This window comes from Rhinoderma darwinii, chromosome 8 (genome assembly GCF_050947455.1).
Source record: "Rhinoderma darwinii isolate aRhiDar2 chromosome 8, aRhiDar2.hap1, whole genome shotgun sequence".
In the NCBI taxonomy this organism is placed as follows: domain Eukaryota; kingdom Metazoa; phylum Chordata; class Amphibia; order Anura; family Rhinodermatidae; genus Rhinoderma; species Rhinoderma darwinii.
Genome location: NC_134694.1, coordinates 6945550 through 6973517, shown reverse-complemented (window position 1 = coordinate 6973517; position 27968 = coordinate 6945550). Strand labels below are relative to the sequence as shown.

Genomic DNA, 27968 nt, shown 5'->3' with positions numbered 1-27968 from the left:
TAGGCCAAGAGTGGTAATTATTGACAGGCTGGACATTCAGCGCTGCCAGGACATGACAGATCCGGCCTCTCACTAGGAAATAAGAATTTATTTTAAAGGTAAAATGAAAAACAAGTATAAAAGTAGTTACTTTCTCTGTTACGCTCTCATATCCAAGACCCCAGTGGTCTCCCACCTGTCGTGCAACTACAATAGCCAAATTACTCCGGGCACGCTGGGAGTTATAGTTCCATAACAGCTGGAGAGACCAGAGACAAACGCACCAGATCACGTGACTTTTCTGATCAATGTCCATTGGTTTAAACCTCATTTTATTCCACCGTCCAAAGCTTAAAAGTTCTGTCGTAGGAGCAGGTGGCGATGAGTTCCCCATCTGGGGATATGTCCAGTCCCATCACTTTCCCCTCGTGACCGGCGAGCGTCTTCAGCGGAGACCACTGCGGGTGCGTCCATACTTTGGCCGTGTTATCGTATGCTCCGGTCAGCAGGTATTGTCCATTTGTTGCTGCAGAGAAACAGGTCAGAGGCGGTGGTCATTGACAGAAGGGCAACACAATATTTCTACACCCACATTTCTACGTATTGTTAAATCCGGGATGTTTAGGACTAGTGAGTTCCCAAGGTATTGGTATCTCTTAAAGGGGTGGTCCAGGGTTAAAAATCATGGCCACACGAGTGGTACTGATGATCAGCCTTATTCATTGCAATAGCAGACAAACCATGGACAGGTGGCGAGCTGTTTCTGGAAGAAGGCAGCCATGTTTTTAGGATTCTGGACAACCCCTTTAAATGATAAAAATCTGGCGATTTGAAGCCACCAGTAGAGGGAGCTTGTGCACACAATTATCCAGCTCACAAAGAGCTCCCCTAGTGGTAGCTTCAGGTAGCCAGAATTGAATTGTTTAACACTGGCTATGCAGTGGGTCTGAAGTTCTGTACCGTTGCCCGATACATGTAGCTGTACCGTGCCAAGGAACTGCGCATGTTTTGGTGTGGTATTTGGCATGGCAAAGCACGGCTATGTGTACAGGCTCCCTCACAGAAAATGCTGCACAGACCACTAGCAAAATATATTAAGAAAATCTGCACAGAATTTAACCTATTTTAGACAAAAATTATATAAAAGATCAGAAACAGATTGCCCGCCTAACTGCTTTTATGTGGGCAGCCTCCCCCCATCTCTGCATAATGGTATAGCTCCTAGATGGTTTCTGTTCTGCGACGTGTATGGGCAAAACGTGGCACAGGATCAAAGCCCGGGTGTCATGTGACCTCGCAGTCTATAGAATAGAGAGGGTTGAAAGAGGATGTGCCGGGTCACATGACCCTGTGCCACGGGCGGCTCGTAGATGTTGCAGAACAGGACCCGTCTATGAGCTATACCATTAAGTATACGGAAAGGTGTCTGTGGCCAAAAAAAAAAGTTTGGTCCGCGCTTTCATCCGTAATTACGGTCCTGAGGCTGAGATCTGACTTTACGTTATAGGCTCAAAGTTGGAGGCTGCACTACTGAGAGATTCCGATGACCGTTTTCCTTGCGTTACGTCAGGCGCAGTGATCCAAATCACTAAATACGTCCATATCTACATCTCCCCTAGGTTAGGGAGAGATACGTGGAAACATTGATGTAGATAGTGATTTAGAACCACACCAGATCTGACGACCCTGCACCCGACCAATCAGAAGAGGACATGTCATCAGGATCTCTCAGTAGTGCAGCCTCCGGTTTGGACCTGCAACGTTTAATGCTCATCTCTCAGCCTAGAAAACGGAAAAAACAGCGTTCACAGCATTTGGTAGAAATCCTTTAAAAGAGAAACACGTGGAAATAAAAAACAAACTGAAACATCACCAGCTCCCTAGAACTGTGGTCTCCAACCTGTGGCTTTCAGAGCATGATGGGAGTTGTAGTTTTGCAGAGCCATATCACATTCAGTATTGAAAATCCAAAAAGATCCACTTACGCTGGAAGCGCACTGCGCTGATCAGGCTCTGGTGAGCAGGGATGGTGTAGACGCAGCGTCTCTGCCGGAGGTCCCACACTTTACATGTGTTGTCCCCACTGCCGGTAGCCATGTGGAATCTGGAATCAGAAAGCAAAGTGTGAAGTGCAGCGGCTGCCGTCAGTAACTTCCTCTAATCCGGTATCCGACAGTCCAGCACAGAACGGCCAGCCTAGAGTCCGCTGAGCGCAGTAGTTTGCGTGTTTTATGCCGGGCTGTCGGCTTCTGATCATTTGTCCCACTACTACACCCATCTTCTATACATGATCCTCCTCGTCATACCCATTAGGAGAGAAGCTGATGCTGTAGATTTCCTTGAGATGACCTTCCAGGAACATAATGCAGCGACCGGTCCGCAGATCCCACACTCGCCCGAAGGCATCCAGACCTCTGTATAGGGAGAGAGGGAATCATTCAGGCTGGAAATATATATATCCCATTCTTTTTAGCAGTTCTGCCATATTTTCGCAATGGATAAAGCCTCGCCCTGTTTCGCATATCCTCCCGCGACAGCGATCCGCTCCGTCCATAATATGGCCGCCGCTGGAGAGGCCCGTGACCAGAGACGTCCGTCTGCAATCTCTGATGGAAACCCTCCGCGCGGGTCCTGGACAGTCAGGAAACTCGCGCACGAGCAATGGGTTTTATCGGAGATTGCAGACTGACGTCTCGTCACGTGCCGCTCCATCGACGGCCATATCATGGACGGAGCGGATCGCTGGAGAAGGATATGATAACCGGGGGCGTGGCTTCACACATCAAAACCGCGGGAGAACTGCTAAAATGAAGCTATTAGGAAGTTGCATATTTTAATGTTTGACTCATTTGGAAATATTATAGCTGAAGCGTCAACCCCCCCCCCCCTTTAACAAACCGGGAAAGGTTCCACCATCCGCTCTTTGTATCCCAGCTGACCCAGTCCAACAGCGATAATTATCCCACTTCTTACCCAGTAGCGGCCAGGGAGCCGTCGAGGTGGAAGGAGAGGTCATACACCCCTTTACTGTGACCCTCCTGGTGCAGAATTTCCTCCTGCGCCTCCAGATCCCACAGGCGCCAGGACTTGTCGTAGCTGGAGAGAGATCAAGGACACATATAAAGAATTGGCCCCTTAGCTGTGTGATCATTATATACTCTATAACCAACGTATATCACACACCATGTGGTGCCCAGAAAACGGCCAGACGGATGCCACGTCACTCTCGCCACCCTCACGGTGTGACCTTCAATATCAGCAACTGGTTCATCACTGTAGAAAAAAAACAAAGCGACATAAGCATTAGGTCAAACTGCGATCACTGTATCCACCAATCAGAGGAGAGCTGAGCGTTCTATACACGTCTGATAGTCACCCTTAGTTTAGGGGAATCTCCACCGTTTAACGCCATGTTTTTTTGGGGTCAGGCATTCTGTGCAGATTAATCTCTTAATAATATATTTCTATAGTAGTTGGAGGTCCATTTTTCTGTCACACAGCTCCAAACCCTCTGCATAGACAGAGACAAATGATAACATTCTGACTGCCTGCAGCCACCACTAGGGGGAGCTCACTGCATATTGTTTTGTTATTATGGAGTTTAATGTGTGCAGCATGCTCCTGAACTCCCCCTAGTGGTGGCTGCAGGTAGCAAAATTATCATTTGTCTGACCCCACATTTCTAAAATAACAGCAGCTCTGTAAAGAACCTGATGGTTGGGGAAGTCTCTTCTGATCTGACTCATGTGAACAGCCGGGTATAGACTCCTCTGTTTACTTAGGGTCCGCAGGTAGAGTGTGATATCATCTATTCCCTGCAGGGATCATTCGCCAGGACAACGGTTCCCGTCCCCAGCGGTGGCTCTAATTACTCCTTCGGAGACTGAGGGTTTTACTACTTAACGAGGAGGAGAAGATAGAAAAATACTCATCATGCAGGTAATGAGAGTGGGGGTTGTCATCCATATTAGACAGGACGTGAATTACGGGAGATTCTCCGGTTCACACGGCTGCGGCTCCAAGGCCCTAAATGTGCCCTAAAACCTCAACACAGTGCCAGCGATTGGCTCCTGCAGTCACATGGTCCTGGATAATAGTAACCACATAAATGTGATCTTTATGGCCTCAGCTGTTTCCGTTGGCCCCATAGACATTGAGTGGAGCAGCTCCATTCAAAATCCTCCTTACTGGGGAAGATGGGGCCAGGACACCCGTACTATAGATTAGTGGGGCCCCCAGCGATCACTTATCCTGAGGATCGGTAATACATTTTAATTACGTTAAAAACCCCTTTAATTATTTCATCTCTGCTTGCTGTTAGTGAATTGATTACACCCAGAGGTTGAAAACCTGTCCTGATGGTGTAATCACAGCTCTCTCTTGTAATGAGCCCTCCGTCTGAATGTTTCCTCTTCCTGCCAGCAAGCAGAGATCTTGGAAATTCTGAGTAATCGAAACGCAAAGTCCTTTTAGCAAGTTGCAGAACTCTTCGCTATACGATGAATAATCTTTTCACAGAAAACCAGGACACTCCCTTCGGCCATGCACGGGACCATAGATTTCATCCGTAATTACAGACCCATTCATTTCTATATATTGACGGGAAGGTGTCCGGGCCGCAGAAACCTTCCCTAAAAAAATAGGACATGTCCTATTTTTTTTATTTTGCGGACTGTGCTCCCAGACTTTATAATGGGAGCACGGGCCGCACATCCAGATGACTGTCCGTGGTCGGCCGTGCCCGTAATCACAGACCGTGATTACGAGCGGGGCCTTAAAGGGACATTCCTGGCTAAATGAATACGCGGTTATGCCTCATGCAGAACACGGGGATTGTCTCTTTGGGGTTCAGTAGCACAAGTGCCACGCATTCTAACCCTATGACCTCCGGTAATTTTGTCGTTTTCCCATAACGCACGCTGCGCAGGAGAGATCATAGAAGAAGTTCTCTCACCTCTCCAGGTTCCACAGTTTGACAGACCCATCTGCAGCACAGGACGCCAGATTTACATCCTTCTCGTCCAGCGATAGCGTGGATTTGGGGTGAAAGACTATGGCTCCTACATTGGTGTTGTGTCCTGTGAAGACAAAAAAAAACAAACTAAAAATAAGTCACCTATTCAAAAGGTCTCCTAGAAATCCTCACAGTGAAACTACAACTCCCAGTATGCCCTGACAGCCACATGGTTGGGGGTTGTAGTGTAATAAACTGTTAATCCCACACATCCTGTTATTTCATTCACTTCTGGACCCCCTAAGTCTCCTCTGGGTCCCAGTTACCTCTTAGGGTCCGTATAGGTTGACAGTCTGGAATAGTCCACAGCTTGCAGAGTCCACTCCTGGGAAGAAAAATCACGGATCATCAATCTGATCGTAAACACCCGGACCGGGAGCGGATCACACGGCAAAATTCCCTTCATACAGAATCAGTGGGATTTCGGTTATCAAATGGATCCCGGACTGAAGGAATTCACCGGAATAAGCCGACTGCACTGTGTAAGGTACCGAACATTTATCTGCAAGACCATAAAGTATTAGCCAATAGTCTTGATTTAAAAACGCCTTTCGTTTGGTTTCCACAACTCCTATGAAGACCTATGTATCGCCATGGTTACAAACAAACCCTGTGTAATCCTGCAATCACCCTAACCCTTCGATCTGTCTTCTACTTCTGGCTGACCGACCGTATTAAAATGAATGTTACCAAATAGTAAGGGCTAGATGAAAGGGAGGAGGACTGCAGGATCAGACTACACAGTGTATGTTTGTAGTCTGTTACCATAGAGACACATAGGAGCTGTAGACGCAAATGTAGGATATTTTATATTGACTATTTGCAAAAGTTTTTTTTTTTTTTTTTTTTTTTAAAAGGAGGTATTCCCATCTTACACAAACGCTGGGACTCGTTTATCAAAACAGTCAAATACAGAAATAAGGCTGTGTTACCCATAGCAACCAATTACAGCGCAGCTTTTTTTTTTTCTGAGAAGTTTAAGAAATGAAAGCTGCTCTCTGATTGGCTGCTGAGACAAAGCCAGTTTTGATAAATGAGGCCAATTAAAAAAAAATTGTAAGCGTTCACTGCTGACCATGTTATCAAGGACTGCACGCTTGAGTTCCCAGAGACGTCTTTGGGAAACTAGCTGCAGTAGGGTTAGACCTTGTTGCAGCCGGACCCGTCATACAGACGCTGCTCCTGACAGAACGTAATAAATAAGGAATAGTTTAGACTTAAAAGGGGTTTTCCCATCAGAGACATTTATAACCTATACACAGGATATGTAATAAATGTCAGATAGATCTGGGTCCCACCTCTAGACCGGGGCCCCCTAAACCCCGTACTACCGTTCTGTGTTGCTGAAGTGTGCGATTCCAGACTATGAATTACGGAAACTGAGTAACCCCCATAGTAGTGAATGGCAGTTACAGAAACAGCGTAGCATGTGAGCTAGGCTGTTTCTGTAACCACCATTCGGTTCTATGGGACTTACGGAAACAGCGCAGCTCCGCTGTTTCTGTAATTCATGGTCGGGAATCAAACGCGTCGGCAGCAACACAGAGAGGTCGTATAGGCTTTAGGGGGCCCCGGTCTAGAGATAGGTGCGGGTCCCAGATCTATCTGACATTTATTACATATCCTGTGAATGTCATCAACGTCCCTGATGGGAAAACCCCTTTAAAGGAACAGTCCCACTCACCAGCACGCTGTAGCCAGAAGTTTGGAGTTAGGACTGAAATGACAGAAGGACAGCGGACGATCATCTCCGATCTGACTGCAGAAATTGTTCAAGGACTGCGGAGCAAGGAAAGAACAGGATTATGTTGGAAGCTGCTCTAGCAGCGCTGCCCCTCCCCCTCTCTCCGGACCAGAACAAACCATCAAACCCTATCCAGTCTCCCAGAAATAGTTAATTCAAAGGCAGTAAATAAAGCCTAACCATTAAATAACGAAAAGTTCTGCAACTCCCTAATAGACTTTATTTCAATTCTTCACCATTTTTTAAATATATGCTTGCTGTCAGTGAAAGGAAACTGTCTCCTTCATTCAGAGGCTGAAACCCCAACCTGACTTTGAGCTGAGGGTTTGTTACAAATAGTCACTGCAGGGAATACTAAACTCAGCAGCACACGTGTTTCCTGTCGGGACTCCAGACGGATATCTGTCCACACTGATACACTGTAACAAACTCTCACCAAGGGTTATCAGCATCTGAATGAAAAACAAAAGTGTTTTCACTCACAGAAAGCTCATTGGTGATATCCCGGTGACTCGGGACTCAGTGGCTGCCATGGTATCTCTAGGTTTAGTGTCCTCCCTCCGTTCTACTTACCCGCAGAGACTTGTGCAGCTCTTGTTTCTGGGATGTTCTGATAGATGCCGGGATGCTCCTGTATTCCCTGGCATTTTCCAACCGCTGTACTGCCCTGCGGAAGACGGGTACGTGAGGAAACAGTCATAGAGGAGGCAATAAATAAAGCAGGGGTGCACTTAAGGAGGTTTCTTCGTGCCCTCCTTTGAGCCGACCAGAAGGAAAAATCCAGTTAAAAGCTGAAATTCTTTCTGAAACCACCAGGGGGAGCTCATTGCACATTAGTTTCTGCACGTCAGAAGTTTTCATTGGTGTGACATTCAGCCGCTTCGTGTCAGTTCGGCTTTTTCTGGAAAGCCGATGTATCGGAGTACAGGCTCATAGACTTTCTATTGAGTCCGTACTCCGCTGCATTGATTTCCGGAAAAAGCCGGACAGAAACTAAGCGGCTGAGCGCTCACACGAGAACTTCAGCTGCTTCGTTTTAGCGATTGGTGAGGATCCCACCAATCCAAACTTCTGACATGTCAGAAGTTTGTTGAACGTTTAGTTACTCTTTAAAGGGGTTGTCCACAATCGGACATGTAGGGGCATGTTAAGCCGCTCCAGCTGCCTCCGTGCACCGGACGTACATGCCGGAAGCAGTTGGCTCCGGTCACGGAATAGCGGCCGAGCTGCAGTGTACAGAAGCGGCTGCTATGAAGTATGGAACCAACTACTTCCGGCTCCGTGCCATTACATCCGGTGCCCGCAGGTAGCCGGAGCAGCTGATCGGTGCAGGGTCTGGAAGTCGGACAGGCACCGATGATATACTAATGACCTTTGCGCTGGATAGGTCATTAGTATGTCTGGTAGACACCAACCCCTTTAAGTTCAATGACAGCTGTAACAACCTCTGTGCAGTGAGCTCCCCCTAGTGGTAGCTGTAAGAAGACAACATTTTATTTTACACTATGGATGTCTGAAGAGTACAAGGGGATTTGGAGCTGCCCGAGACTACCCGGGCACCAAACTACACCATATGATTATAATAAATGGTTGTCACAACCCCTAGAGCACTGCAGATCTTGATGGATTTTAGATATTAACCCATAACCACCATGTATGATGTATGTCAAATCCCTTCTTCACCTCAGACCACCAGAGGTATACTTAGTGATTGGTGGTTTAGCAGTAAAGGTGTATGATGTCATTAATGAATTAAGTTGACAAAGTTCGTATAAATCGGGGGAAATTTGCGGTCTCCGTTGTGGGCACCGACGCACTTGAAAACCTCCCTTTAATTATCCAAACATTAATCTGATTGGTTGAACACGATTTAAAAGGAACAAAATCTGATACACATTGTTAAGCATAGTGGGGGGCCTGAGGGGGCGGAGTATGACAAAGATTCAAAGAACACCAAAGAAAATATATCTGTGTCATGCTCCGCCCCTGCTCTAGGCACAACACTATTAGATTTGCCTGGAGTGTTCCTTTAAGGACGACAAATACTAAATTATGATACATACCGAGGCAATGAATATCGCGCAACCCATAGTCGTGCGGCTTTCAGCGTGTTGGGCCCCTCATGATACCAGGTGTGTTGGTACTAGGGAAATAAAAAACATCTACCATTACCCACAATGCAGTACTGCCTAGACGCTTCATATTCTGCTTGTCCAGACATAATAATTAAAAGTTCTGCAACTTTCTAATAGATTTTTGTTTTAATTGGACACGGTTTCCAAGATCTCTACTGGCTGTCAGTGAATGGAAACGTTCTGGTTTACATCCTCCTGACCCAACCCTCTGTGAGCCTTCACTCCAGGCTGAAACATTTGACCAACTCTGATACATTGTAACAAACTATAAGAAGAGGAACAAAGTTTTTGCTGCGGATGTGTTCAGTTTCACAGAGAATTATCTAGACTTATATATTATAGGAAACCCACCAGCTGTGTGACAAGGACTTTAAACCCCTGGATGTAAATAGGAATGCTCCTGTTCACTGACAGCAACAGAGATCTTAAAATGGTTAGGAATTAGACTTCAAAGTGCATTAGAAATTTGCAGGACTTTCATTACACTCCTACACATTTCTGATTTTACAAATTATGGATGACTCCTATACAGACAGTGACGGATGGTTCACCCATGGGCGGTCCTGGCAATAATGGCGTGGCTGACAAATATTATTTTTTGCTTCAATTGTCAGCGCATAGGTTAACTAAAATCTTGAATCATATAAGACATTACTTATCCTGTATTATACTCCAGAGCTGTACTCACTATTCTGCTGGTGGAGTCACTGTGTACATACATTACATTACTTATCCTGTACTGATCCTGAGTTATATCCTGTATTATACTCCAGAGCTGCACTCACTATTCTGCTGGTGGAGTCACTGTGTACATACATTACATTACTTATCCTGTACTGATCCTGAGTTACATCCTGTATTACACTCCAGAGCTGCACTCACTATTCTGCTGGTGGAGTCACTGTGTACATACATTACATTACTTATCCTGTACTGATCCTGAGTTACATCCTGTATTATACTCCAGAGCTGTACTCACTATTCTGCTGGTGGAGTCACTGTGTACATACATTACATTACTTATCCTGTACTGATCCGGAGTTACATCCTGTATTATACTCCAGAGCTGCACTCACTATTCTGCTGGTGGAGTCACTGTGTACATATATTACATTACTTATCCTGTACTGATCCTGAGTTACATCCTGTATTATACTCCAGAGCTGCACTCACTATTCTGCTGGTGGAGTCACTGTGTACATACATTACATTACTTATCCTGTACTGATCCGGAGTTACATCCTGTATTATACTCCAGAGCTGCACTCAATATTCTGCTGGTGGAGTCACTGTGTACCTACATTACATTACTTATCCTGTACTGATCCTGTTATATCTTGTATTATACTCCAGAGCTGCACTCACTATTCTGCTGGTGGAGTCACTGTGTAGATACATTACATTACTTATCCTGTACTGATCCTGAGTTACACCCTGTATTATACTCCAGAGCTGCGCTCACTATTCTGCTGGTGGAGTCACTGTGTACCTACATTACATTACTTATCCTGTACCGATCCTGAGTTACATCCTGTATTATACTCCAGAGCTGTACTCACTATTCTGCTGGTGGAGTCACTGTGTACATACATTACATTACTTATCCTGTACTGATCCTGAGTTACACCCTGTATTATACTCCAGAGCTGCGCTCACTATTCTGCTGGTGGAGTCACTGTGTACATACATTACATTACTTATCCTGTACTGATCCTGGAGTTATATCCTGTATTATACTGCAGAGCTGCATTCACAATACTGCTGGTTGCTACTAGAAAAGTCAACAAGCCCCTTATTAGTAAGCCTAAGCTCCTATAATGTAGGGGGGGCAGTTAGTTTTTCCTGCATTATATGACTGTACAGCACCTGTTGCAAAGACAACACTTAGAATGTAAATCACCAGAACAAGCTCTGTGCAGTCAAACAAGCACAGAATACTGGGAGATTTCAGCTCTGAAGCCAGCAGAACTGTAAATGCAGCTCTGGAATATATTGAAAAAAAGTCTGTATAATGCCCTTTGTAAGTAGCGTACCTCCTCACTTGACGTCTTGGACTTCTCATCATCCTTCTTGGTCTTCTTCAGGGCGTCTGTGCCAACCACTGAGAGAACATTTCGCAACCTGCAAAGTAAAATGATTTGATTGATAAAAGGAAAATTCCAGATGGTGAGGAGTCTTTCTGGCTCTTTGAGACATGATGTTGTCGGGATTTTAGAATAGTTACAAAACTGCTCCAGCACCGAGCCCCCAGTGTGGTCTCCGCTCACTTGACTTGAATGCAGATGAGCTGCAATACCAAATGCATCCTACAGACAAGAGTGGCGCAGTTTCAGGATAAAAAAAAAGCAGAACCTTTTTTATAATCCCGGACAACCACTATAATTATTGTACTATGAGAACTTCTGCATCTTTCCAATACACTTTTTGCTTCAATTCCTCACCATTTTTAAGATCTCTGCTTGTTGTCAGTGAATCATGAAAAACACCTGTTTACATCCCAAGACCAAAAACCTGTCCCGATTCATGTCCAAATGACACAGGAGCAGTGCTTGTTACAAGAGAGAGCTGTGATACACTGTGACAAGCCATAAACCTGTGTGAGTAGGACATTATACAAATGGGTGGTCAGTGACAGCAAGCGGAGTTGTTGAAAATGGTAAGGAATTGAAACAAAGTATATTAGACACTTACTGACCTTTTCATTATACAATAAATCAGCATTACTTACGTAAAACTAAAAAAAACTTTTAACCCCTTCCCGACATTTGACGTACATGTACGTCATGGAAAGTACTGACTTCCCGCATCTTGCCGTACATGTACGTCAAACGTTTGGCACCGGCTCAGAAGCTGAGCTGGTCCCATCATCACCTGATCTCAGCTGTATCTTACAGCTGACATCCGACTGTAACGGCGGGGACCGAAATTAGCTTCGATCCCCGCCATTAACCCCTTAAGTGCAGCGCTCAAACGCGATCGCTGCACTTAAGGTGTTTGCAGCTCATCGGAACCCCAGTAATGAAATTGCCGGGGTTCCGGTGGCTGCAATGGCAACCGGAGGCCTAATACTGGCCTCCCGGTCTGCCTAGCACCGAAGCCGGTCAAGATCCGCCCGGCGGCGGAGCCTGATCGGCTTCCGTAGCTGCCGGCAAGATGGCGCCGGGTCAGGAGCTGATCCGGCGTCATCAGCGGTGGAAGTCAGCTGTACTGTACAGCTGACATCCACCTGTAACGGCAGGAACCGGAGCTAGCTCCGATCCCTGCCATTAACCCCTTCGATGCAGCAATCGAAAGCGATTGCTGCATCGTAGCGGTTACAAGCAGATCGCCAGCCCTGACAGGCAATCGGGACTGGCGACTGCTGTTATGGCAACAGGAGACACAATGGTCTCCTGCTCTGCCATTACGGAAGCCGATTTAGGCCCCGCCGGGAGGCGAAGCCTAAACGGCTTGCTGTCAGTGAATGACTGACAGATCTAATACATTGCACTACATAGGTAGTGCAATGTATTAGAAAAAAAAAAATCTGACCGTTGGACCTTCAAGTCCCCTAGTGGGACTTGAGAAAAAGTGTAAAAAAAGTATAAAAAAGTGTAAAAAAAAGTGCAAAAAATAAAAGTTTGAAAACAATAAAAGTTTCAAGTAATCAAATAACACACAATCCCCCTTTTACTCTTATCAAGTCCTTTATTATTGAAAAATAATAATAAACCATATGTATTTGGTATCGCCACGACCGTAACGACCGGAGGTATCAAAATATTATATTATTTATTGCACGCGGTGAACAGCGTAAAAAAAACCCGTAAAAAACGTTACCAGAGTTTCTGTTTTTTGGTCACTTTGCCCTACAAATATTACAATAAAAAGTGATCAAAAAGTCGCACGTATCCAAAAATGGTACCTATAAAAACTATAGCTCGTCCCGCAAAAAACAAGCCCTCATACAACTCCGTCGACAAAAAAATTAAAACGTTATGGTTCTCACAACTTGGCGACAGAAAAAATACATTCTTTTTACAAAAGTAATTTTATTGTGCAAAAAGTTGTAAAACATAAAAAAGTTCTATAAATGAGGTATCGCCGGAATCGTACTGACCCGCAGAATAAAGGTAACATGTAGTTTATAATGCGTGGTGAACTCTGTATAAAAAAAAACCAAAAAAAGCTGTGCCAGAATTGCGTTTTTTGGTTTACCTGGCATCCCAAAAAATAGGATAAAAGGTGATCAAAAAGTCACATGTACCCCAAAATGGTACCAATAATAACTACAGCTCGTCCCGCAACAAACCAGCCCTCATACCGCTACGTCTATGAAAAATAAAATTAGTTATGGCTCCAATAAGTCAGGAAATAAAAAAATATGCAGTTGTGCCCGAGGGGAACATTTCTTCTGTTTCAAGAGGCGATTTATCAAGGACCTAAAATTAGGGAACCAGGAAGGGAGGGCCCAAACATATCCGCTGGAAGCGAGCGCGCCCGTATTATACCAGGGCAACACTTCCCAGCAAAATTCCCCAAACTACAAAGGTGCGGAGTGTGGACCAAAAGGGGGATAAGAAATGACACCATTTATCAGTGCGACACCGGCCTGTGCAGAAAGGATTGCTTCACAGCGTAACACACATCTATGGATTATTTTTATTTTTTTATACCACCTGACTATGCCCCTTATATACTCCGCCCCGCTTACATGTACCCCCACATTATAAAACACCAGCAATACTCAAACAAATATAGTACCAAGCAAAATCCGCTCTCCAAAAGCCAAATGGTGCTCCCTCGGCCCTGAACCCTACAGCGTGCCCAAACAGCAGTTTCCTTCAACATATATGGCACCGTCATACCCGTGAGAACCCTTTTAACAATTTTTGGGGTGTGTGTCTCCAGCGTCATAAGCTGGGCATGACATATTTGCCACTGAATGGCATATCTAGGGAAAAATATAAATTTTTAATTTGCACCATCCGCAGCGCATTCATTTATGGAAAAGACCTGTGGGGTGAAAATGCTCACTACACCCCTTAATAAATGCCTTGAGGGGTGCAGTTCCATAATGGGGTCACTTATCAGGGGTTTCTTTTTATTATTTCACATCTGAGCCTCTGCAGTTGTGAACCAATACTTTGTAAATCGCCAAATTAGGCCTCCACTCCGCATGGTACTCTTCACTTCTGAGCCCTGTCATATGTCCAGACAAAAGATTAGGGCCACATGTAGGGTGTTTCTAAAACCGGGAAACACCGCATAATAATTAGAGAGCTGTCTTGTTATGGTGGCACAAGCCGGGCACCACATATTGGCATATCTATGGAAAAAAATCCCATTTTCACTCTGCAACATTGAGCGCACACTAATTTCTACAAAACACCTGCAGGGTTAAAATGCTTACTACACCCCTTGGTAAATGCATTGAGGGGTGTAGTTTACAAAATGGGGTCACTTCTGGGGGGTTTCCACTGTTTTGGGCCCACAGGTGCCCAGAAACCAATCCAGCAACATCTGCACTCCAAATGGCGGTCCTTCCCTTCTGAGCCCTGCCGTTTGCCCAAACAGCAGTTTATGACCACATATGGGGTATTGCCGTACTCGGGAGAAATAGCTTTACAAATGTTGGGTTCTTTTTTTCCTTTATTTGTTGAGAAAATGAAAAAATTTGCGCTAAAGCTACGTCTTATTGAAGAAAAAGGACTGTTTTTATTTTCACTGCCTAATTCTAATAAATTCTATGAAACATCTGTGGGGTCAAAATGCTCACTACACCCCTAGATGCATTCTTCAAGAGGTGTAGTTTCCTAAATGGAGTCCCTTTTTGGGCGTTTTCATTGTTTTGTCCCCTCAGGGGCTTTGCAAATGTGACCTGGCCGCCGCAAATCATTCCTGCTAAATGTGATCTCAAAAAGTCAAATAGTGCTCTTTCCCTTCTAAGCCCTGCCGTGTGTCCAAACAGCCGTTTATTACCACATGTGGGGTATTGTTTTACTCGGGAGAAATTGCTTTACAAATTTTGTGGTGCTTTTTCTCCTTTAGTCCTTCTGGAAATGAGAAAAAATTAGCTAAACCTACATTTTCTTTGAAAAAATGTAGATTATTATTTTCAGGGCCTACTTCCAATAATTTCTGCAAAAAAACTGTGGTGTCAAATCGCTCACTATACCCCTAGATAATTTCCTCAATGGGTGTTGTTTCCAAAATGGGGTCACTTGTGGGGGGTTTCCACTGTTTTGTCCCCTCAGGGGCTTTGTAAATGTAACATGGCCTCCGCAAACCATTCCTGCTAAATTTGAGTTCCAAAAGCCAAATGGCGCTCTTTCCCTTCTCAGCCTCGCCGTGTGTCCAAACAGCCGTTTATTACCACATGTGGGGTACTGTTTTACTCGGGAGAAATTTCTTTACAAATTTTATGGTGATTTTTCTCCTTTAGTCCTTGTGGAAATGAAAAAAAATTAGCTAAACCTACATTTTATTTGAAAAAAATGTAGATTTTCATTTTCACAGCCTACTTGCAAAAATTTCTGCAAAAAACCTGTGGGGTCAAAATGCTCACTATACCCCTAGATAATTTCCTCAAGGGGTATAGTTTCCAAAATGGGGTCACTTGTTTGGGGTTTTCACTGTTTTGTCCCCTCAGGGGCTTTGTAAATGTGACATGGCCTCCGCAAACCATTCCTGCTAAATGTGAGCTCCAAAAGCCAAATGGCGCTCTTTCCCTTCTCAGCCACGCCGTGTCTCCAAATATCCATTTATTACCACATGTGGGGTAGTGTTTTACTCGGGAGAAATTGCTTTACAAATTTTGCGGTGCTTTTTCTCCTTTAGTCCTTGTGGAAATGAGAAAAAAAATCGCTAAACCTACATTTTCTTTGAAGAAATGTTGATTTTAATTTTCACGGCCTACTTCCAATAATTTCTGTAAAAAACCTGTGCGGTGAAAATGCTCACTACACCCCTAGATAATTTCCTTGAGGTGTCTAGTTTCCCAGATGGGGTCACTTTTGGGGGATTTTGACTGTTTTGGCACCGCAAGAGCCCTTCAAACCTGACATGGTGCCTAAAATATATTCTAACAAAAATAAGGCCCCAAAATCCACCAGGTGCTCCTTTGCTTCTGAGGCCGGTGCTTCAGTCCAGTAGCACGCTACGGCCACATGTGGGATATTTCCTAAAACTGCAGAAACTGGGCAACAAATATTGAGTTGCATTTCTCTGGTAAAACCTTCTGTGTTATAAAAAAAATTGTATTAAAAATGTATTTCTGCAGAAAAATATGAAATTTGTAAATTTCACCTCTACTTTGCTTTAATTCCTGTGAAATGTTTAAAGGGTTAAGACATTTTCTAAATGCTGTTTTGAATACTTTGAGGGGTGAAGTTTTTAAAATGGGGTGACTTTTTTGGGGTTTCTAATATATAAGGCCCTCAAAACCACTTCACAACTGAACTGGCCCCTGTAAAAATAGCCTTTTGAAATTTTCTTGAAAATGTGAGAAATTGCTGCTAAAGTTCTAAGCCTTGTGAGGTCATAGAAAAATAAAAGGATGTTCAAAAAACGATGCCAATCTAAAGTAGACATATGGGGGATGTTAGTTAGCAACCATTTTGTGTGGTATAACTGCCTGTCTTACAAGCAGATACATTTAAATTGAGAAAAATGCTAATTTTTGCAATTTTTCGCTAAATTTTGGTGTTTTTCACAATTAAATACTGAACATATCGAGCAAATTTTGCCAGTAACATAAAGTCCAATGTGTCACGAGAAAACAATCTCAGAATCGCTTGGATAGGTGAAAGCATTCCGGAGTTATTACCACATAAAGTGACACATGTCAGATTTGAAAAATGAGGCTCTGTCAGGAAGGTCAAAAGTGGCTAAAGAGGGAAGGGGTTAAAGGGCCCACGTACTTTTACCTCCATCAAAATCGCGGGACCTACAGAGCCCCCCTTTATACTAGAGATCTCCCACTATGACTTCTCCTTTCTCACTGACAAGCCAGAAGCGGTGTAAAAGTGCATGGACCCTTTAAGAAGAGGGTCTTTGGCATGTACTCATGCAACCAATCCAAAAACTCCAACACCCATCGGATATTTAGCAAAAGTTTCAGGTTCACCCGCGACTTTTTTCACATAGAGAAACAGAGGATGAGTAGTTGTAGCCACATGAAGACCTCGACCATGTGGCACTGAGTAGCCCAAGTTGAAAAGTTGGAGTTCCCCTTTAATGTCATTAAAGGGGTATTCCCATCATAGACAACTATAACAACGGGATGTGCCATAAATGTCTGATAGGTGCAGGTCCCATCTCCAGAACGGGGGCCCCCTGTGGATTTTGTATAAATGTTTGATGGGAGTACTCCTTTATGCTGCACACCAGCTCTCACCTCTCTCTCCGCTCCGCCGGCCCCTCTCCAAACAGAGTGATCGGCTCCCCCAGGGCCCTCAGACAGGCCTTCACCTCCGAGTCATCAGTGGACACATTGATCTGCCGTGCTCGCTTCCTGCGCTCAAAGTCAGCAAGGACCTCCGCCTGCCGCTCACTGATGTGTTCTTCAAGGTCAAACGACTCTCCTGAGGAGGGAGCGGGACATTTAAAGTGGAAGCGTCGTTCATATTTTTTCCCCATAAATCAATAGTACGAGAAGGCCCCTCTTCTCCTAACTGTTAGCTGCTTTTAGTAAGACAGGGATGAAGATGGATTATCAGCCTCACTGCACGATCAAGTTACAGCTGCTGCCCATAGAAGTCCATGAAGAATGGAGGGAACTGCAGAGACACACTGAAACGCTGCTGCAGCTTCTGGTAAGTGTTATATCTCACCCCAGTGCTGGATTCCGAGCTACACTGCTCATTACTGCTGTATAATCTCCTACATGCTGCTGCTTCTAGTAAGTGTTATCTCATCGCAGTGCTGGATTCTCAGCTACACTGCTCATTTCTGCTACAGCTTCTAGTAAGTGTTATATCTCACCGCAGTGCTGGATTCTCAGCTACACTGCTCATTACTGCTGTATAATGTGCTCAATGCTGCTTCTCTATGTGCGAGAGAGATAGGGGAGTAGAATCCTCTTTTCTCTGTGTACGGTGTATAACAGATTATTCTGAAATCTCAAACTAAAGTTAGGGGTCCCGTTCCGTCGGAAGGTTTCGGTCAGTACGGGACCCCGACGGAAACCAGAGGGTTCCGTCTCCTTCACCATTGATTTCAATGGTGACGGAGCCGGTACCCGTGGTTTCCGTTTGTCTCTTTTGTGCACCGGATCAATCATTTTTCCGGAAGCAATAGCGTAGTCGACTACGCTATTGCTTCCGGCAAAACGACGGTGATGGAGACGGAACCCTCTGGTTTACGTCGCTGTCAGATTATGTCTGCTCGGGGTCCCGTTCTGACGGAAACCTCCAACAGAACATCAGAACGGGACCCCAACGCACATGTGAACAGAGCCTTAGTTACTTAGTTTCACATAAATATATTGTTGCAATGCAATTTTTGATCCCCCAGGAACGCCCAAAAAAAGTGTTTCGCAACTTTCTAAAATACCTTGTGCTTTAATTCCTCACCATTTTCAAGATCTGTGTTTGCTGTCAACGAGTCTAAAAAGCCATCCTGATCTAACACTTCTCACAGCTGAGAGTTTGCTACAACTGTATCCAGTATAAACAATCTTCTGTGAGCTAAATACACCAGCGACGCAAATCTCTCTCCTGTCCTGATAGTTCGTTACAGTGTATCAGTGCAGGTAAAACAGAGTGCAGACTGTTTTGCACGCAGAGGATTGTCTAGGCTGGCTATAATTGTAACAACCCCATCAGATGTGAGAACTACGAGGTCAAGACGGGTGTTCAGACTCTGAATGTTTCCATTCACTGGCAGCCAGCAGAGATATTGAAATGGTGTCAGGAAGGCCAGGGAGCAGCGGGAAAAGTACGAAGAACACATTCTTCCTGACCTCCTCCAATATTGATATTTCCGGCCTCTATTCCGGCTTTGACCGCAGCTCTTCCCAGTGAAAATTCTCCCCGGGAGATCCGCTCCTTCTCTTTATCCGCCAAACTGCCGTAAAAGATCCGAGACTTCTTCACCAGCGGGGGGGCGCCCTCATCGTCCGACATCTTGGGGTCTGTGGGTGAAGAATGACACATTACTAGGTTAATAAACGTACAGGAGGTGGAGACCCAGCTTTCCCAACCTCCTGAATGGCAGATCAGCCCGGTTACGGGATATTTTGTATATCTGGTTATGGAAAAGCTGGGTGGAAGTAGATGTGGGCGCCATCACAGCTCCTGTGGTCACCGCACTTTCTCATACTCCTGAATGGCAAATCTTCGTAATACAGACATGATAGCTCTGCCTGTCAGGAGACTGGGAAAGATAGGTGGGGCCTGTGATGGAGGTCATGTTGGTTTCTCAGTTTTCCTAGAAACAGATATTACCGGGGACCACGCAATAAATGTTTAACACGACGCCAGGACTGGTGTGTATATAAAGGGGGATTCAGTTCTCCGCCGGCCGCAGCGCCCCCTGGATATATATATATATATATATATATATATATATATATAAGAGGGCGCGGGTCAGAGGCAGGAGATAAACATCAAGAATAACCAGAGAAATAACGCACATTACCTGCTCTATGTATCCAGCGGCAGCGACACGTTACTGAGACTGCTTCCGGGTCAGGTGAACGGAAATGACGTTTCACCCGGAAATGAGAGGAAAGGGCGGAAGTAGCGGAGACTGCAGAGTGCGGAGGTGCCAGGAGTAGAAGCCGGGTAATGTAGAGCGGAGCTGATCCCTCACCGGGAGGGCCCTGTACCCGGGGCATCTCTGGAGGGGTCCGACTGTCATAAGTAGTTTTAAATACAGGAGGGAAACTAACGCTCAAATATCAAGGCCAGGGGCGTAGCTAGGAAAGACTGGGCCCCATAGCAAACTTTTGACTGGGGCCCCCCCTCCCCCGGGTGTCACACAACCCCCCCCCTTGTAGATAGTGCCTTTTTTACAGCCCCCCCCTGTAGATAACGCCATACAGCCCCCCCTCTGTAGATAACGGCATACAGCCCCCCCCCCCTGTAGAGAACGCCATACAGCCCCCCCCTGTAGAGAACGCCATACAGCCCCCCCCTGTAGAGAACGCCATACAGCCCCCCCTGTAGAGAACGCCATACAGCCCCCCCTGTAGAGAACGCCATACAGCCCCCCCCTGTAGAGAACGCCATACAGCCCCCCCCTGTAGAGAACGGCATACAGCCCCCCCTGTAGAGAACGCCATACAGCCCCCCCTGTAGAGAACGCCATACAGCCCCCCCTGTAGAGAACGCCACACAGCCCCCCCCTGTAGAGAACGCCACACAGCCCCCCCCTGTAGAGAACGCCACACAGCCCCCCCCTGTAGAGAACGCCACACAGCCCCCCCCCTGTAGAGAACGCCATACAGCCCCCCCCCCTCCCAAAAAAATGCGACCTACAGTGTGTCCTACAAAATACATGTATCCCCTCTCCACAGGACATGTATCCCCTCTCCACAGGATCTCCACAGGACATGTATCCCCTCCCCCTCTCCACAGGATCTCCACAGGACATGTATCCCCTCTCCACAGGATCTCCACAGGACAGGGGACACATGTGGGATCGCTGGCATTGATAGGGAGAACGGGGGACTGAAAGTCCCCTGAACTTCTCCATGACTAACCTCGGACTTCCGGCGTCTGCGCAGCTCAATAACAATGAAAGGAGCGCTGGTCACGCACAAGCACGACCGGCGCTCCATTCATTTCTACGGAGCTGCCGACACAGACCCCGGAAGTCCGAGGTTAGTCATGGAGAAGTTCAGGGGACTTTCAGTCCCCCGTTCTCCCTATCAATGCCAGCGATCACACATGTATCCCCGATCCTGTGGAGAGGGGATACATGTCCTGTGGAGAGGGGATACGTGTCCTGTGGAGAGGGGATACGTGTCCTGTGGAGAGGGGGGGGATACATGTCCTGTGGAGAGGGGGGGGATACATGTCCTGTGGAGAGGGGGGGGATACATGTCCTGTGGAGAGGGGGATACATGTCCTGTGGAGAGGGGGATACATGTCCTGTGGAGAGGGGGATACATGTCCTGTGGAGAGGGGGATACATGTCCTGTGGAGAGGGGGATACATGTCCTGTGGAGAGGGGATACTAGTCTTGTGGAGAGGGGATACGTGTCCTGTGGAGAGGGGGGGGATACTAGTCTTGTGGAGAGGGGATACATGTCCTGTGGAGAGGGGATACGTGTCCTGTGGAGAGGGGATACGTGTCCTGTGGAGAAGGGATACGTGTCCTGTGGAGAAGGGATACGTGTCCTGTGGAGAAGGGATACGTGTCCTGTGGAGAAGGGATACGTGTCCTGTGGAGATCCTGTGGAGAGGGGATACGTGTCCTGTGGAGAGGGGATACGTGTCCTGTGGAGGGGGGATACGTGTCCTGTGGAGATCCTGTGGAGAGGGGGAGGGGATACGTGTCCTGTGGAGATCCTGTGGAGAGGGGATACATGTCCTGTGGAGATCCTGTGGAGAGGGGGAGGGGATACGTCTCCTGTGGAGATCCTGTGGAGAGGGGATACATGTCCTGTGGAGAGGGGATACGTGTCCTGTGGAGAGGGGATACGTGTCCTGTGGAGAGGGGATACGTGTCCTGTGGAGAGGGGATACGTGTCCTGTGGAGAGGGGATACGTGTCCTGTGGAGAGGGGATACGTGTCCTGTGGAGAGGGGATACGTGTCCTGTGGAGAGGGGATACGTGTCCTGTGGAGAGGGGATACATGTCCTGTGGAGAGGGGATACATGTCCTGTGGAGATCCTGTGGAGAGGGGGAGGGGATACATGTCCTGTAGAGATCCTGTGGAGAGGGGATACATGTCCTGTAGAGATCCTGTGGAGAGGGGATACATGTCCTGTAGAGATCCTGTGGAGAGGGGATACATGTCCTGTGGAGAGGGGATACGTGTCCTGTGGAGAGGGGATACGTGTCCTGTGGAGAGGGGATACGTGTCCTGTGGAGAGGGGATACGTGTCCTGTGGAGAGGGGATACGTGTCCTGTGGAGAGGGGATACGTGTCCTGTGGAGAGGGGATACGTGTCCTGTGGAGAGGGGATACGTGTCCTGTGGAGAGGGGATACGTGTCCTGTGGAGAGGGGGATACGTGTCCTGTGGAGAGGGGGATACGTGTCCTGTGGAGAGGGGGATACGTGTCCTGTGGAGAGGGGGATACGTGTCCTGTGGAGAGGGGATACGTGTCCTGTGGAGAGGGGATACGTGTCCTGTGGAGAGGGGATACGTGTCCTGTGGAGAGGAGAGGGGATACGTGTCCTGTGGAGAGGAGAGGGGATACGTGTCCTGTGGAGGGGGGATACGTGTCCTGTGGAGGGGGGATACGTGTCCTGTGGAGGGGGGATACGTGTCCTGTGGAGAGGGGATACGTGTCCTGTGGAGAGGGGATACGTGTCCTGTGGAGATCCTGTGGAGAGGGGATACGTGTCCTGTGGAGGGGGGATACGTGTCCTGTGGAGGGGGGATACGTGTCCTGTGGAGGGGGGATACGTGTCCTGTGGAGGGGGGATACGTGTCCTGTGGAGGGGGGATACGTGTCCTGTGGAGGGGGGATACGTGTCCTGTGGAGGGGGGATACGTGTCCTGTGGAGGGGGGATACGTGTCCTGTGGAGAGGGGATACGTGTCCTGTGGAGGGGGGATACGTGTCCTGTGGAGGGGGGATACGTGTCCTGTGGAGGGGGGATACGTGTCCTGTGGAGGGGGGATACGTGTCCTGTGGAGGGGGGTATACGTGTCCTGTGGAGGGGGGATACGTGTCCTGTGGAGGGGGGATACGTGTCCTGTGGAGGGGGGATACGTGTCCTGTGGAGGGGGGATACGTGTCCTGTGGAGGGGGGATACGTGTCCTGTGGAGAGGGGGGGGATACATGTATTTTGCTCTATTTTGCGCCTTCAGGACATTTTTAGCTCGTGTTCGTTAAATGGCTATAACTTTTTTATTTGTTGGGCTAACGACGTGATTTTTGCGACGTTTTTTCCGTAGACAATGCAGGTTTCAGTTTTTATACACACCTTTTTTGCTATTTTAGAATTTTTATTCATAAAGTTTGAAAATAATAGTAAAAAAATAAGCTTTTATACGTTTGTGCTATTTTGTTTTTGGTAATAACATAGTTTTACCCTAAAATAGACCTTTTATTTGTGATCGTCATTGTCTACCGTAAATTTTTATATATTACATGTCTATATTAGGGTAATTGGGTCAGCGCTAGCGTTACGACAATGATTGGCGGGGGAACGTTTTTTTTTGGGGTGGGTATTTTATGTGTATTTATTATTTTAATTTTTTTTGCACTTGACTTTATTATTTTTTTATTACTATGGTCTGTCAGAAAAGACCTTTGGGGGACTTTATATATTTTTTTTCTTTCTTTTACATGTTTTTGCACTGGAGCTGCACAGCAGGGAAATCAGCCCTCTCATAGTGACGACTGTCACTAATAGGGCTGTGCTGGGTCTAGTTAGACCCAGCAGCAGACTGCCACTAACGGCACCCGGCGATCATGTGACCAGTCACATGATCACCGGGAGGAATAGAGACAGCGCCGCTGCTGCTGTCTCTATTCCTGTACACAGCGTGCATTCAGTGCTGTGTACAAGTCATCAGAGAAGACAGAAGCAGCGAAAGCTGCTTCTATCCTCTCCTCAGGGTCCCCGGCAGTCACTGACAGCCGGAGACCCGACATTCAGCTGCCCGATCGCGCGGGCAGCAAGTTAAAACCCGAGCCGTAGAAAGTCTATGGCTCGGGTTTTAAGGACCCTGACCGCTGGCCGTAAAAATACAGCCAGCGGTCGGGAACCAGTTAATGGCAGAGCGGGGAGATACCTCCCTGCTCTGCCGTAGTGTTCAGTGGCGTCCCGCTGTAGCAGCCATAGCGGCTGCTAGCGGAGCCTCCGGCCATGGTGGGGGCCCGTGCCGGCGGGCGACACGGGCCCCCTCATGCCGCAGGCCCCGTAGCAGCCGCTACTTCTGCTACGGCGGTAGTTACGCCACTGATCAAGGCACACATGATAGACTTAGATACCGGGCTCAGCAGACCGTATCACACATGATAGGATTAGATACACAGCTCAGCAGACAGTATCACACATGATAGGATTAGATACCAGGCTCAGCAGACAGTATCACACATGATAGGATTAGATACTAGGCTCAGCAGACAGTATCACACATGATGGCTTTAGATACACAGTTCAGCAGCTGCTTGAGAAAGGCTCCAGTGAACGGAGCTGAAACGTTGCACGGGCAATAAACGTACCCACTTTTTTCACCCTCACCATTGGAGTTGCTGCTCATTTTTTGACTTCTTTCTACATGATAGGATTAGATACACAGCTCAGCAGACAGTATCACACATGATAGGATTAGATACAGCAGCTCAGCAGACAGTATCACACATGATAGGATTAGATACCCTGGTTAGCTGCAAACTTTTCCTGTAAATGATTTCCTAGTGTTAATATTGGATTTATGATTCATACATAGCAGGAAATATATAAAATATCTCGGACATTACATTTGGATTGTCCCGATACCAGAATTTGGACTCAAAAGTTCATCCATTTTCTCATGTGAGGCGCGAGGTGTGATGATGAAACGTAAACCTCCATGTGCCTCATATTAATAGTAATTAAGGCTTCGTTCACATCTGCGTCACGGCTCCGGTCGGGGGTCCGTTCAGAGCTTTACATCAGGGGAACCCATGAGCGGAACCCTGACTGACACCAACGGAAACCACAGGTTGATATCAATGGTGACGGATCCGGTGTAAATGGTTTCCGTTTGTCTCCGTCATTTCCACGGAATGAATAGCGCAGTCGACTACGGTGTTGATTTGTTCAAAACGACAGAAACAAACGGAAACGATTTACACCGGATCCCTCACCATTGATATCAACCTGTGGTTTCCGTTGGTGTCAGTCAGGGTTCCCCTGATGTAAAGCTCTGAACGGACCCCTGACCGGAGCCGTGACGCAGATGTGAACGAAGCCTAATCCCATCATGTGTGATACTGTCTGCTGAGCTGTGTATCTAATCCTATCATGTGTGATACTGTCTGCTGAGCTGTGTATCTAATCCTATCATGTGTGATACTGTCTGCTGAGCTGTGTATCTAATCCTATCATGTGTGATACTGTCTGCTGAGCTGTGTATCTAATCCTATCATGTGTGATACTGTCTGCTGAGATGTGTATCTAACCTCATCATGTGTGATACTGTCTTCTGAGCTGTGTATCTAATCCTATCATGTGTGATAATCTCTGCTGAGCTGTGTATCTAACCCCATCATGTGTGATACTCTCTGCTAGGATGTGTATCTAACCTCATCATGTTTGATACTCTCTGCTGAGCTGTGTATCTAAACCCATCATGTGTGATACTGTCTGCTGAGCTGAGCATCTAATCCCATCATGTGTGATACTGTCTGCTGAGCTGTGTATCTAATCCCATCATGTGATACTGTCTGCTGAGCTGTGTATCTAATCCCATCATGTGATATTGTCTGCTGAGCTGTGTATCTAACCCCATCATGTTTCTCAGTCATAATAGACAACATTGGGTTAATTTGTGAGGTACATGATGGGGTTAATTACTATTAATATGAGGCACATGGAGGTTAAATTCATCATCGCACCTCGTGCCTCACATTAATAAGTGAAAGAAAGTAGTTTTGAGATTTTTTTTAATGTTTATTGTAAAAAAGTGTGTCGTTTTGTTTTTTTCTTTAATATAATTTTTAAACTGTAATGTACTGGCATATATCTGTATACACTGATAGTACATGGGCAGTTGTTAGGACAGACCTAAGTATGCCCTAACAGGAAATATGGGCAGACCGTCCTGGGGCTCCTCCAATGGACCCTGGGCTGTCTGCCCATATATGGAGAGTCACAGGGATTCCCCTTCTCATTCATCCCTTGAACGCTGCAGTGGCGTTCAGCTTTGATTGCTGCTTTCAGTGGAATAGCGGCAGAGATGAGGTGTTAGAGCGGGGCTGCCATCTTCCTACTGACTACATTGATGTGTTTCAGTACTGTAGCCGCGCGGCTTAGTATCTAAATACAGTTTGAGGGTGCGCGGTATCGATGCCTCGTGCACCCGATGTTACTATGAACTGTGTGGTCTCTGCTGCCTGTGGCTATCCGGACATGATGGGAGTGGTAGTATCAGGACCACCGCTTTATAGTAACCGCTCTTTCTCTGTAGTTCTTAAGATGCTGCGCAGGAAGCCCACCCGCCTAGAGCTGAAACTGGACGACATTGAGGAGTTTGAGAGTATCCGGAAGGACCTGGAGGTGAGAAAACACAAACTACTCCCTGTCCTCTCCCCTCCGCCCTGATGTATAATATACTGGTGCTGAGGCGTTCCTGTGTGTCAGCGACTACTGAGCAGGAATCACCGCGATTAGTTACAGAAAATCTGAATTCGAGGTGTTGTCCAGTCTGTAAATAAAGTTTAATCATTAAATAATGAGAAGTTCTGCAGCTTGCTTATATGCTGTGTTTCAAATCCATATTTTTTTTAATTCTCGTTTGCTGTCAGTGAATGGAAACCATCCCAGAGGTTTGAAACCGCTTGACACCTAATACCTCTGACACTGGAGGGTTTGCTTCAATTGCATCCAGCTATACAGACTGAACTACATACTGACACATAGTAACAAACGTCAGCACAGGAGAAAGAGATTTGTGCTGTATCAGTGGATTGTCTAGACCAGATACAATTGTAACAAACCCTCAGCTGTGATTAGCATTGTGTCTGTAACTTTATAGTCCCAGCTTGTACTTATCCAGCATCATCCTATTCTTTCTGCAGGGTCGGAAGAAGCAGCGGGAAGAGGTGGACCTGTCATCCAGCGAGTCGGACGTCGCAGCCGCGGCTGTCGCCACCACCCTCAACTCCGACTTTAAGACCCCAGAACAGACCATACATGAGAGGATCGGGTACAAGCCACAGCCCAAGCCCAACAGTCACACCACACAGTTTGGAAACTTTGAATTTTAGCATCTGGGGGTCTCTAATTCATAAGACTTTGGGGTTCAATTCTCTGAACCATTGATGGAGGGACCAGTGAGCCAAAGAGGATAACCCTCATCATTTCTGTATGGTTAACTCCGCATTAAAGGTCATTTTTATGTGACCCCTGACCCTGGGATCTATTCACTGCAGCTCCGGACAAGTTGCTCTCAGATATTTAAATGTTTTTTTTTAACCATTACATGATCCAAAATGGTTAAGAATCTGAACCCCAAAGTCGGGGGATGGGTAACGGCATTTAAAGGAACATTCAACCTGCATTCCTGACAGCGGGGCTAGTGACCTAAACTGACCGCATCATAGGGATCGGGTCGGCCCGGTGTAAACCGGCACAAAAACGCATTCAGAATTCTGCTGGCTGCCTCTCTCTCTGTCCGCACTATCCTAGCAGATACGCCTCAGATCCCACAATGCACTTTACTCTGCTGCATTGCATTGTGGGAGATGTGGTTTTTTTTCCTCCGCTGTAAACCTACTGGGTTAGGCCTCATGCACACAACCATAGCAGTGTGCACGGTCCGCGATTACGGCACGGATGGCCCCGGAGTGTAATCACGGACCGTGCACACAGAAGATGTGCATTTATTTCAATGGGACCGGACCGCAATCGCGGACCATAAAATGACTTGTCCTGAGTTTTTGCGGTGCACAATTGCAGCCCCCGCACGGTCCGTGTAAACCACCGTAGTGTGCATGAGGCCTTAACCTGAAAATGAGTGACCAACAAGATTGCCGTGAAGGGGTAGAATCACATGATGGGTGTGGTAGTGTATGTTTTGGGATAACTCCCCAGGCCTTTTCTTTTTTCAGCAGGCTGGTAATCCGTCCGTCTGTCTGTTCTCTTTGGTATCTATAATATTGCAATATAGAACTTTGGGTTGTCCTTGGACTTGTACCTCCTCCTACATCATATTTATATTGTATCACAACCCAAGTGTTCAGACTGGTGCTCTAATCCATAAACGAGAACCGATCCCTCTA

General features: G+C 46.6%; 2 protein-coding genes across 6 annotated transcripts; one reads left to right on the top strand and one right to left on the bottom strand.

Moving 5' to 3' along the window:
• Window positions 1-69: 69 nt before the first annotated feature.
• On the bottom strand, window positions 70-19575 carry PRPF4 (pre-mRNA splicing tri-snRNP complex factor PRPF4). Of its 2 annotated transcripts, none has more exons than XM_075834807.1 (14): window positions 19493-19575; window positions 18816-18986; window positions 17250-17436; window positions 10906-10993; window positions 8801-8880; window positions 7311-7404; window positions 6678-6772; window positions 5260-5318; window positions 4934-5057; window positions 3163-3252; window positions 2953-3075; window positions 2286-2393; window positions 1965-2083; window positions 70-505 (listed from the first exon to the last, which is right to left on the bottom strand). In XM_075834807.1, exons 2-14 carry the CDS (start codon window positions 18976-18978, stop codon window positions 312-314), a joined length of 1524 nt encoding a protein of 507 aa, XP_075690922.1. In that variant the 5' UTR covers window positions 18979-18986; window positions 19493-19575; the 3' UTR covers window positions 70-311. The 2 variants fall into 2 exon arrangements, with proteins under 2 accessions (XP_075690922.1, XP_075690921.1); XM_075834806.1 differs by lacking the exon at window positions 19493-19575 and adding an exon at window positions 19300-19365.
• CDC26 (cell division cycle 26) lies at window positions 19547-27968 on the top strand. 4 transcript variants are annotated; one of them, XM_075834808.1, is made up of 3 exons: window positions 19547-19638; window positions 26156-26244; window positions 26766-27968. In XM_075834808.1, the coding sequence occupies exons 2-3, from the start codon at window positions 26164-26166 to the stop codon at window positions 26952-26954; spliced, it is 270 nt and encodes an 89-aa protein (XP_075690923.1). In that variant the 5' UTR covers window positions 19547-19638; window positions 26156-26163; the 3' UTR covers window positions 26955-27968. The 4 variants fall into 4 exon arrangements, with proteins under 4 accessions (XP_075690923.1, XP_075690925.1, XP_075690924.1 ...); XM_075834810.1 differs by having other exon boundaries at window positions 19622-19643; XM_075834809.1 differs by lacking the exon at window positions 19547-19638 and adding an exon at window positions 19653-19716.

Coding starts and splice junctions, on each gene's coding strand:
- PRPF4 (XM_075834807.1), bottom strand. CDS start 18,978: ATGTCGGACGATGAGGGCGCCCCCCCGCTGGTGAAGAAGTCTCGGATC. Junction 10,994..17,249: donor CCGGCGGAGCGGAGAGAGAG/GTGAGAGCTGGT, acceptor TTTACTTTGCAG/GTTGCGAAATGTTCTCTCAG. Junction 506..1,964: donor CAGCGCAGTGCGCTTCCAGC/GTAAGTGGATCT, acceptor GTTTCTCTGCAG/CAACAAATGGACAATACCTG.
- CDC26 (XM_075834808.1), top strand. CDS start 26,164: ATGCTGCGCAGGAAGCCCACCCGCCTAGAGCTGAAACTGGACGACATT. Junction 26,245..26,765: donor GTATCCGGAAGGACCTGGAG/GTGAGAAAACAC, acceptor TTCTTTCTGCAG/GGTCGGAAGAAGCAGCGGGA.